A 12,577-nucleotide genomic window follows, 5' to 3' on the forward strand; every position below is an offset into this window, starting at 1 on the left:
ATTGTTTTTTTTTCCATACAGGACAAGTCCCTTCCCTATAATTTCCTGTCCAGTGTAGATTTCAATACTTAAATACATGTACTTGTAGTTGTTGTGTGACAGATTTTCATGTCTGTTTTGGGCAACATTCTGCTTACAACACAATCACAAACATTCCAAGACAACATGGAAGATGCTGTCAGTATAACAGACAACACTTCTTCTTTATGAATTCAATTGTGCATATGACAAAGTACTCATTTTAGAAGTCACTACTTTCTACCCATAAGTTAAATGTACAAAATGAAAATAACACTTTTAATTAAGCTTAAAAATCTGCTGGCGTAAACATAAATTTTAAAGCAAACAATTGAAGTACATGAGTATTGTAAATATGATTTTTATCACTCAGGGGCCAATATATACTTTATATCTATAACATTTATCTATGTAATTTATCAGCTCAAAGATAGGGGTTACAAACAGTACATTAATAATACTATTATATGATGTATGATGGAGCATGTACTGGTAGGCAGTTCAAATGGTACTGTATCTAGACTGTATCTAGCAAACAAAGCTATCATTAATGTAGATCAAAGTTCTACAACACAGAAAAACAAGTCACTAAATGTTATATGTGTCATATGGCAGATGTTCAACTTCCCATAAAACAGGACACACATATATCAATTAATATTGTTTAACAATTTTATGATTACTTTTCATGAGCAATAAAATTATGAGGATAATTATGTTCTAATAAATATCTATGTCAATGACCTGCCCCTTAAATAACAAACAAAAACTATAACATTTTGATGAGTATAATCATTTATAATGTTTCAACCAAACATGGTATGTAGTATTAAACTTTCAGTAACATACAAAAGTTTTCTGGGGTTTTTTTTGTTGGTTTACAATTTTACAAACTCTTGATGATTTAGAAACAACCTTATAACTGACAGTAAAATCCAAACTATATAATCTACATGCCTTAAAATCTGAAAGTCAAGTTTGTAAAATATACCAAGATTTGTTTGCTTTGATGTAAACTCATCATTAAGGGAGAAAAATGAGATAATTCAAAAGACATGACAAACAATTAGAGATTGAAACATTCACTTTATCATCACTGTTTTACATCAAAACCATTTTTCAAATTGTTTACCAGACCAGGCAACAAAAATAAAGCTAAAACATCAACAATTAGCTTGACACACACAGAATTCTGAGAAACTATCACATAAAACTTTAACTACAAAGAAGGATGGCAATTAGCAATACATCAACCTCACATCCGATTTTACCTGTTTACTACTACATGCATCTAAATTGCCTGAGGGTGGATGTGTAAAACATTTTAAAATCATAAAACCGGTATGTGAAGTAGGTCAGGCACGTACATGTTGACTGTAACAGCCCACGTATCATTACGTCAGCGCTTAAAGTAAATACTATCCAACTGAATCGTTTTATAGCGGTGACTAAAATTTCATGATATGTGTATTGAAATGTATCATAAAAAATAAAGTATAAAGATACCATATTTATTGTAAAACAAAAACATCTGCTTTCGGGCTGTTTTCTTATATTTTCCTACAGCTGTCTAGTTTAATCACTCTACACCCAAGGGCTACAGTTAAAACTGTCACTATTTGTTTGATAAGTTCAAACAGTCATTATTGAGTATGATTAATAAAACACAAGAAGGAGGCAAAGATAATTTTACTGGGTTTTACCAGATATTTGTAAACAAATAAGATACTTGAGAAAACACTTTCAACATCCTTAAAGGATATTGTCTATATTCCTATTCAAAAGTAATCTATTGAGATATAAATACCCATATCAAGTGGGATATAACATTATCATATGACCATGATTAATATCAATTTATATCCTTTTTTCCCTGAATACTTAAAATCTGAAACTAAACAACAAAAGTGTTATTCTTATCCTCCTATTTCAAGTAATAGTTATAATTATGTTACAAGAATATATTTAAGGAAAATTAAATTTCTAAGAATTTCATAAATTAATAAAAATGTTTCGACATTTCATTTACATTTACTCCTTGTACAACACTGTTAACAATTTTTGTATCAAGCCCTTAGCATTATCTGTTTATCGGTTATACCAAGATGCCTTCTTGACCATGAAGAACTGTTTATACGGACTACTGGTTAGCCTCCAATCATGAAACTGGTAGATCATCATGGCATAAAATGTAAATATGTTTAAACTAAATTAATAAAAGATGTGGATTTTTTTCCTGATTTAAATTTGAAATTGTCCATAGTGAGGTACTGAAAATACTCAACAAGTATACAGCTTTGTCACTCAGAACTCTTTCATATTTAATTAAATCAATAAAAAGTAATAATAGGAATCTGTTTACTCAATAAAATATAATAGACATATTTCTTAATAATCAACAGCTTAAGAGACCTTGACCTTCCCAGAAGTACGTCTGATGCTATCTTGTTACTCAACTAATATGGTTAAAAAAATGAAACAGACAGCAATCAACTACGCTATAGCACAAGAAAGATTAGTTGACATTTATTTCAATGATTTGATAATAGCAATCTATATAAAACAGGTAATTTCCCAGTAATTTACTTTCTATACAACTGCTTGCACATGTTTATAGGAGAGCTGTAAGGAGAGCGTGATTGGCTGCTCACGTGTTTAACAATATAAATCTATATTTCCCATCCATATATATCTGTAACTGATTTATCAGTGAAAAATATTCTATATCGGTGATATTTTTTCCTTCTTTTCACAATGGTATCAATTCATAATGGCTGAAAAATTGATACATCCACCTCCTAAAAATGCTGCCAATAAAGACCCGAGCTTTGCTTTTGTTGACATATATTTTTTCTTAATAAACCTTATTACTCAACTGTGTGGATTTGTTCTCAAAAAGGTGAAAGAAAACCAAATTGAATACAAAACAAGGTTAGAATGTTTGAAAATAAGGATATCTGAAAATAGAAAGTTGTGATACGAATGAATTATTTTGATCTTATTTCAATCCTACCAAATTGGCTAACTAGGTAGTGTATAAGACCTATGGACTGTGAGTTCTATGTGAAATCTATGATTTGGAACCTTTTTTATTATAAAATATTGTGTAATAGATCAGCGATATAACACCCAACCACAGTAGTTCATTTTAAGAAGTTGTATCATAGTTTGGAGACCTTTCTGTTGAAAATGTGTCAGGGTTAAATCGTATACATATACATGCACAGTGCGTTAACTGGAGTGAGGGTATTAGTTACCCGCACTCCAGAGCATGCCCATTGATTGGCTCATTTTTGCTGGGGTTTACATACTGTGACGACAGAGAAAGGGAAAGCGACAGAAATGTCATATTCAGATGTTCGTTCATTGGTTCATTTTTGCCGGGGTTTCATATTGTGACAACAGGGAACGTGCTTTTATGTTTGACTATGATACAAAAGAGAAAGAACACCAAAACACTCGGCAATCTGATTAATACTCGGGGGCTACGCCCCCCTCGTACAAATCAGATAGCCTCGTGTTTCGGTGCTCTTTCTATTACTTGACAACTGGTTAAGAATCCAGGAATATTTACTAAGTAAATGTACATTTGTGAAATGACTAAACAAGTGCTACAATTTGGTGCTTACGCTAAGCAAATAAATATTTTAAATACATCAGGACTAAGGATCATGGTATCATTCATAAAACAGAACTTAACCAGAAGAAACAGATGGGCCTGGGTCCATTAAAATATGTAAAACAAATAGCCAGCCAGTCTATATATACCTAACAATATGATCGTAATTGTTGACAGTATTACGGAAATACAACACACACTGTACTGTTATGACAAGAGAGAATAATATGAATGAAGACTAGTAAAAGGCAAAAAGGGAGGTGATAAAAAACAAAGAAATACAATATACATACCTTTAATCTTTGATGCATACAAAATTTGCACACTTGACTATTTTCTTCTGATTTTACACTCAAAGAGTCCGGGACATGCATAAAAGCTTTCTTTGGCTGCATATGAAAACAAAACAGTAAAAAATTCTAACTTTTGTCCTGCACTTTTACCCTATTGACATTATGTGACAGACCACAGTTAAAGGCTTTCCACTGAGGTCCAAAGCTTAAAAGTATTAAATTTGAAACTTTTATATAAATCAGCAGGGAAACTTCAAAGGAAAAAGGTGGAAAATAAAGAAAGAAATATACACAGATATATTTTGAAAATCAATGTTAAGTGCAATTCTTAGCTTGATTTGAGTTGATGAAAATTCTAAATTTTAAATCATTTGGTTTGATCTGCAATTTTGCCAGGAAGTCCCTCATCAAATACAATCCAGTCATGTCAAACAACCTTTGTGGAGTCCCTTTAAAGGGATTTGAGAACAGAAATATCAACATTTAGCTGCTAATGTTACAAAGTCTGTTTGGTTGTGGCAAATACCTGTCTTTATTATTGACAAGAATTTAATTAAATTCAAGATGCAAAACTCGAATCTTTTAAACCTGTAGAGAAAGCAAGTATATAATCAACTGTTCAGGTTAGATTTTCTCACTCCTTTATTATTTAATTTGAATAAACATCTTACAATAATGCAACAAATTGACACAAACTTGTGTGTTGTTTACAATAAAGCATCACTGTGTCTCTTCAGAGTCATAAATTTAATATGCATATATCTTTGATTTATTCTGACAGAACCATAAAATTCAGTCACGAATACATGTTAAAATTTAAGGACAAAGACATATCTAGATGGAAATAGAAATTTAGACATAATTTGTAACGAATCTTGAGCATATGTAACTTAGAGGTAACAAAAATAACCTTGCGTCGCCTGTCATATTTACTCATAACCAGGGGTTAAGTGTGCCTATGATAACTACTTAATTATGAACGAAAAGTTGACGTCTGCTTGACAAATTGAGACGAAAAACACAGACCAATCTTAAAGCCTCCAGTCATATATACATATACGAGCTAGGATTGTCAATCTGTTAGCATGGACAGATCTAGGTTAACTTTTATTAATATTTAATGCAGTGTGTACAGGAAAATGCTAGCTTGTATTATAACAGCCATAATATTTTAATGGAAATTATATCATGATCATCAATAAGGAAATGAATTTTAAATACACTTCTGTACCTCAGAACAATAAAATTGGTATGCTTTAAACTGAAAATATGATCAATTTAGGTCAATGTATACATCACATAAAAAACAATTAAACTATTCCTTTTTCAATACGGTCTGATGCATTTTTCATGTTTTGTAAAGGCTTTCAATGGATCAAATGTTTACATAGGAATTTTGAGGTGCATTGCCCCAATAACCTGGCAACCAAGTATATACAGTCTGACCAGTTTGCCTATCTTGTCTCCTACCATAGAGTCATGTTCATCCCATGATTAATGTGGTCACTGGGAACATCATGTACATGAAGCATAAGTTTACATCAACTAAAGCTTATATATGCATATAAAAACATTAACATGTTACCTTGATTTCTACACTTAGTATGGGATATGAACATTTTGGGTACAAGTGTGAATCTCTGATGTAGCACAGGTCTGGCATCACTAAAGCCGATAATGTTGTGGGGTCAAGTGTACTGTGCTCAACATCTTTTCCTTTCCTCTGAGCTGTCAAATAAAAGTTACATAAATAAAGTATAATGAGAACTGAAATCTTTGGACACTTGTTGCCATTTTTGTAACAAGTTTCAACATATTTTCTTCAGGGATATTGACCTTTTCGAAAACCTAGCTAAACACCGTTTTCCGGTACGTTGCGGATTTAGCTCTGGGGAATTACACCAAATGAGGTACATAACACAGTTACATGATATTTCTATTTTTCTATCATTATTTTACCAATTAAGGTGAAAAAAAATGATGTTTTTGAAAATTATCAATATTCCTTTAATATCTATTGCAATTTTTTGTAAAAAATAAATTGTTTATAATGAAAATCAATAAAATTTAAACTGACGTAGTGGAATCTTCCATAATAAATAAGGTTATTTTCTGCGTAAACTTGTGTATTTAATTTATTTTTTGTATGGAATTATTCATACAATGATATTTAATTATTTTCTTATAAAGAAATAACTGTTTTATTTCAATTTAGTTTAAAAAAAGGCCGAAAACATTGAGTTCGCTATTACACTCCATTAGGTGAATTCCCCAGAGCTATGTACAGAAAGTACCGGAAAACGGCGTTTAGCTAGGTTTTCGAATTCGTGAATATGTTACTGATGTAATCATTCATTGCAGAAGATTGCTGCCAAAATCTTTTTTTCTTATTCATTAAACAATATTTAAGTTCCTCTCACAACCATTTCTGGGTTTTCAAAGTTTTTGTAATTAAAAATGTGTGTCTGGAATATATCATTCCATCAGATGCCAGTTCTGTTGTTTTATCAGTCCAGGGTACTCTGATAATGATGAGCTCAATGTTCTAACAGTAATCAATGCTACACTGTTATATCTATAAATTTAGTGCAACATTTGACAGAGGCACAATAATCATGTATATGTATCCTGTAACAAAGTTAAAGAACTGACCTTAGACCTACTAGAATAGGAAAGTCATTATTACATCAACAAATCATTATCCATAAGTTTCGTTCTTTAATATTATATAACACCCCAGTGTTTCTAGTTTAAATATTCAAAGTGCGAACAAATATTTTCATTATAAAACAATGCATATACATGTATTATATAACTGTACAGACATGTAAGAAGAATAAAACATTGTTTCACATTACCTGGTCTTGATGTTTTTATTTGATACTCAGCTTCTTGTGTTAGTCGACCTTCAAGCAAACGAAGTTCCTTGAGAAAAAAAAGAGAGAAAAATCAATCACATTTACGCAAATAGACAATTATTTTCCAAACTAAAAGGCGAGTGGAACATTATAATTATTTTGTTGTGGCATCTAGACATCCTTCAAGCTCTGAAATAAATTCTCTCTAATGGGTTTAACCTTTCTCTTATGGAAGAAATAATAACGCATGTGGCAGACAATGCATCAGAATTACTTTTTCCCCTATTATGATGTTTTAACTATGAAATCATACAATTTAAAAAAAAATTTAATACAATCAAACATATGCTTTCAGACTGTTTACCTGTTTGTGGATACTAAAAGTCTATATAATATATCTTATTAGTCTGAAAATGATATTGTTGGAAAAAAGATATCCATGATGTCAGTATTTTATATAATCACTATGTTATTTGACCTTGATTGTTCAGTCCCTGACCTTGAATCTTTAAAAATACACACTACAGACTATCAAGGTTGATTTAGTCAATTATTGACCTTTGACCTTCATGAGTGACATTGTGAATTTTCCTAATATAATGCAACACCACTGTGAAAGTGTTCAAATGATGAGCAATTGTGTAAGTCAATCAATTCTGGGCAATCAAAATATATAACAAGGAAATAAATTAACCCTTTGATGATGACCGTCAAACATGAATGTTGGTATCTATCTATTGGTTGATTAAATCAAATGGTAACATGAAATTCAGCAGAAAAATAAGGCACACCTTAAAAAGACTCTGTAATACCTGTCTACAGACAGCACTCTCCATATTTACAAAAATTAAATGAATGCCAACACCGAAGACATGGTCATTACAATAACTCCTGATCACTTTTTTTTTTACAAAAGTGAAGCTGGAATTGACCTCCAATCTGACATGATTATCACCAAAACTTATGAAAGATAACAGTCACTTATCAGTGACTTTCTTGCTTATATAACTGACTTTGATAAAAGGCCTCTTTCCAATTGAAATTTTCTTTAAAATCATGCAGTTTTCCCAAAAATGTTAACTTAAACCTGCTTTTTTACTTCAAAAAAAGCAATTTTAACAATAATATTTTCCCAAAATCAAGTGGCTAAGGCCTCTTCCCAATAATGAGAGAAAAATCACTTGTTTGTTTCATTTTACACCTTTTCCCAACAGTAATTCAGTCATATAGGCGGGTAGTTTCCTAATCATCGTTCCTGGAGAGTTACACCAGTACTAGACTACCTTCCTCCATGCTAAACTACCAAAGCATCTCCCGGGTTAACTGGATTAGAAGTCATCGCCTCTAACCCCTCGACCACGGAGGCGATATAGAAAAATCATATCACTGCTTGTAAAAAGATGACAAAAGTATTCTGTAACCTAGGAGTTATAACTTACTGGGAGAATAACAAAATATGGTGACAGCAATGGCTGCATGACGTTCTTCATATAATCAACAACTAATTGCAATTCTTCATGTATCCTGTCCATTTTATCCTGAAAATAAAATTAACTTTGCAGTTATATTCTGTTTTAAACATATATTCATCCAAAGTATAATAAATTGTTCCAGGATTATCATTTTAGCAAAAATGTGTTATTAAGTTTTTCAACTAAATCAGGCTAATAAATCAAATTTAATGTTGTGTTTATTTCCTTATCAACTTTTCCCTATTTTTCTATTTATAGTGTCCCAGTAGATCTAAATATGAATGAAAAAAAATGTTTTAAGACATCAGTGAGGTTCCTTTAATATTAAATACTTATTTCTAACAAACATAAAGAAAGACAAAAATAGATTACCTCTGCATTTGTTAACAAATGACCTTTACCCCAGTATTTTGATTTGGCAAGTCTGTACACCATCTTTTCCTGAAATGCAATTTAGAAAACTACACATTTGGTAAAGGAAAACTTGAATTTGTTTCTGGTCTTTTAGCATACATTGTTTTTAGCATTGTAACTGAGCTTCTTCAACAAGGAACATCATGCAGCTTTTAACCATTCAAATATACCTACTTTTCTTTCAAAATCCAAACATTTCATTTTCAATCACAAAAAAATCTACCAGTTGAAATAATTTAGCTGTGTGATATGTGATATTGGTATGCACTGTCATGTAAAATACTATATAGTATCTATTAAGGCACCCATGGTTACATTTTTTGTAAACATTAACTTAATTGTTAAACAAAAGGATCATGATGACTCTATATTGCACACCTAAGTATAAAGGCTCAAAATAACAGAGGACTGATAATATTGATAACTACTAATGAAAGACAGGCATTATGTCGAAATCAAGGTCAACTGATATCAAAGTTAAAATCTGAATCTGTGACAGCAGTTTTCAATGATGTAGTTCTCAAAATAAAAAGGTCACTTGGTCAAAATGCTGACCAACATTCCTTTAAGGTTTTGTGGCTGTAGGTAAAGCTACTGAAAATTGCAAATTTTAATAAATTGACTCAAGGGCAATAACTCTTTAAATACTGAATAAAACCACAAGCAAAACTTCAGGTCCACAACTACACATGCGCATCAACATTCCTGTTAAGTTTCATGACTCCAGGTCAAATACTTTTTGAGCTTCATGCGATGTAAGTTGAATATTGTCAATTTTACCACGGATTTATATTACAGGGATCGGACACTCCCAGTTAACCCTATATAAACGCTTAAATATCTTGTCGTGCACCCGATAAAGGTACATCGATCGATAATTTATCGGCGCTTAGCGTAAATGCGTGTTCGCAACGGATACCTACTTTACAAAATACCATATAGCTTTTCCATTTATTATCCGATTTTGAAAATTTAAAGTTTATTTTGAAGAAAAATACTTGTTTAATTCGAATATCTAATTTATTTTTTAAAGGTACAGTTTATCTGTCGGCAACGACGATTAAACAATTAACTTGACGAAATCCGCGGTAAATTTATAAAAAAAAATATAAAAAGCGGGTATTTGAAATCTATTAATATGGTAACATAATAAATTCAATTTCAAAATAAAAAAGAAGCCGATGTAAGTTATTCACAGATGATCAAAGATGCAATATTTAAGATTCATTGGGTTATGTAGTTAAATTTATTAACGCACAATTGTTTTACGGGTAATGTACGGCTTTACAATTCACTCAACACGTAAAGAAAATTTATTCATTTTTTTAGTACAAAATATTGCCGAGATTTTAATATTGCCATATTCATAGAATGTTTAAATTTCCTTCATCATTTATGTCATTATTATTTTTTGTAAATCTTACTATATTTATTATAATATACAGGTAATAAAATAAAAAAAATATACAAATCATTTGGAAATAATTCACAGAAATAAGGACAAATTTCAGACATGAATTTCTTTAAAAGTTTTTAAGCAATCAAGAAACATTTTTTTGCAATGCACCCATTGAACCATGTAAAAAAGAATTATCTTAATCTGAATCGCGGTTATAATTTGTGCTTGAAGTAAAAGGGCGTCAAAGTGTAGAGAGTATGCCTAAACAATAGGCGAATATTTTTTTAATAAGGTACTTTTTTAACTAAGCGTTGCATAGTTCTATCGGCATATTTTCATATATTAATACTTTAGCGACACAAAATAATACTATATCAATACATTCATATGTGTATAATTTTTGACAAAGCTGCAATAACACCACATACTCTTGTGAAAATCTGTCATATTTCGCACTCCGCGCGTTCCGCCATCTCTCATTCTGTCCACCTTTATCCGATGTCCGATTCCACGCATGCGCGCGACGAGACTTTACGCTAAACGAAAGTGTCCGATCCTTGTAATATAAATCCGTGTTTTTACTGAGGGCAATATAAACTAAAATAATCCACACACAAAAACCCAGGTGCACAACTTTACATGTGTAATGTTTGTTGACTCTGGCTTCTTCTCTAGCTCAAGCACTTTTAGAGCTACATGTGACACAACATTTTGGTAGAGTTTTTGACATCAAATTATCTTATCATTTTATTGTACTGGTATCAATGTTTTCTGTCGTTAAATACTATTTAAAATCTCAAAATGGTTTACAGTCAGAAATCATCATAAATGATCCTCTTTCGTAGGGTGACCATCAGCGTAGAAACAAAACACGATGTTGACCCTAATTTACATGAGACACACTTAAACGCTGTCACTGTAAACTGCCAAGTTATATGTTTATTCAGCTGAGTGACCTCCCTTATGCCATGAAAATGTTTACAAACCTGCCACAGTTGGTCATTTAAATTACAGTGTGATGGAAAAATAGCGAAAATTATTAAGGCATGATGTAGGTTACGAATGCAACATGACAATACATATGGTATGCTGGGAACAGATGAAAATGCCTTTCCAGAACAGATTATTAAAAGTGAAATAATTGTTTCTTTTCATCACATAAACCTCACAAGACTCTGGACATTAACTGAAGTGTTTTGACTCTCAAGGACAAGGTTGACTTTTGTACACTAAAAAACTAGTCCATATCAGCTTATCATGTCTATCCAACATGCTAATTACATATTGAATTAACAAATATATTTGACTTTTATAATAATATTATAATTTTTCATTGCTGTTACTTTATTGATTGTAACAAACGAAAATAACAAACCTAAACAACATAATTTTTATGGGAAAATGTTTCGGATGCTGACATTGCACATCGCAAATCAAAGTCTCTCAAACAAGAGAGTCATATATTGCTGACAACCTTTTCTAACACTGTAAACTTTTAGATTTAAGTGTTTCTATCTATTCAACAAGCTCACCTCTAAATTTACAAGCACCAAACATGCATTTCCTTCGCCCCGAAATTTCCATTTGCTCGCGTCCGCCATCTTTAACTAACTTTTCTATCTCCTTTGAAGAGTATTTACAAGAGATTGTATTTTGACGGAAATCGCTCACCTATATTTGATACATCAAATTTATTTTTTAATGGCTCACTATTTCATAACATTGATTATTTATCTATATTTAATATTTTCAAATGATTAAGTTTATTTTGGATAATTAGATTAGATTACATTCTGATTAGATTCTAGATTTATATAATTTATAACTTCATTAATTTAGTGACTAGATCTAAATGGTCTGTACCTACATAGCATTTGGTTTATTTTGTTTGCACAACAGAAGAGTTGAGTTTGAATACTGCTAAGAGCGAGTTTTTCTGAGATGCAGTTTTGTTAAGAGCTCACTTAAGTAATTAGGTAAAAAAAAAATTTTTAATTGCATAAAGCAAATTGTGCGCTTAAAAAAATATTTAAAGGGAATAATAAGATAATAATCATATATAATAATAGATTTTACTCATAACCCCTTCTTGAAAGCTCCAGTTTAGAAAATGCAATTACCCTTTGTCTAAATTTTATGACCCCCACACATCAGAAAACCTGGATCACGCCTGAAAATTGCTCAATTCTTGGTTACTTTTGAGAATTGTCTTCTTTTCTTAAGCTATGATGACACTGACTAAACAAAAGCCACCATCAGTTGGGGGGACATGCTTAGCTTTTTCTTATTTCCAAAGTGGAACACATTGGAAGGAGAATATTGTAGTAAAGAATGCTCCTAGAAAATTTAACTTGCTTGTTACTAATTATGTTTAAAATTTCTTATTTGACCTTGACAGTCCAGGTCATTTAAGATCAAGGTCATACACTTAAATTATTCAAAATTAAGGTGTTGTCATAAGTGTTGTTTTATCCTAATAGTATGAATCAAATCTGTCCATTATG

The 12,577-nt window shown here is 31.2% G+C and overlaps 1 protein-coding gene across 1 annotated transcript; it reads right to left on the bottom strand.

Moving 5' to 3' along the window:
- Positions 1–3,930: 3,930 nt before the first annotated feature.
- On the bottom strand, positions 3,931–11,748 carry LOC132756846 (inositol-pentakisphosphate 2-kinase-like; the record flags this gene model as incomplete). The annotated part of the gene is made up of 6 exons (XM_060747989.1): positions 11,606–11,748; positions 8,633–8,701; positions 8,228–8,326; positions 6,789–6,855; positions 5,516–5,658; positions 3,931–4,026 (listed from the first exon to the last, which is right to left on the bottom strand). Coding segments are annotated over exons 1-6 (543 nt in total), but the record flags the coding sequence as incomplete, so codon positions are not given.
- Positions 11,749–12,577: the final 829 nt, after the last annotated feature.

Source organism: Ruditapes philippinarum, unplaced genomic scaffold (assembly GCF_026571515.1).
Source record: "Ruditapes philippinarum isolate M1 unplaced genomic scaffold, ASM2657151v2 ctg598_1_1_1_1, whole genome shotgun sequence".
In the NCBI taxonomy this organism is placed as follows: domain Eukaryota; kingdom Metazoa; phylum Mollusca; class Bivalvia; order Venerida; family Veneridae; genus Ruditapes; species Ruditapes philippinarum.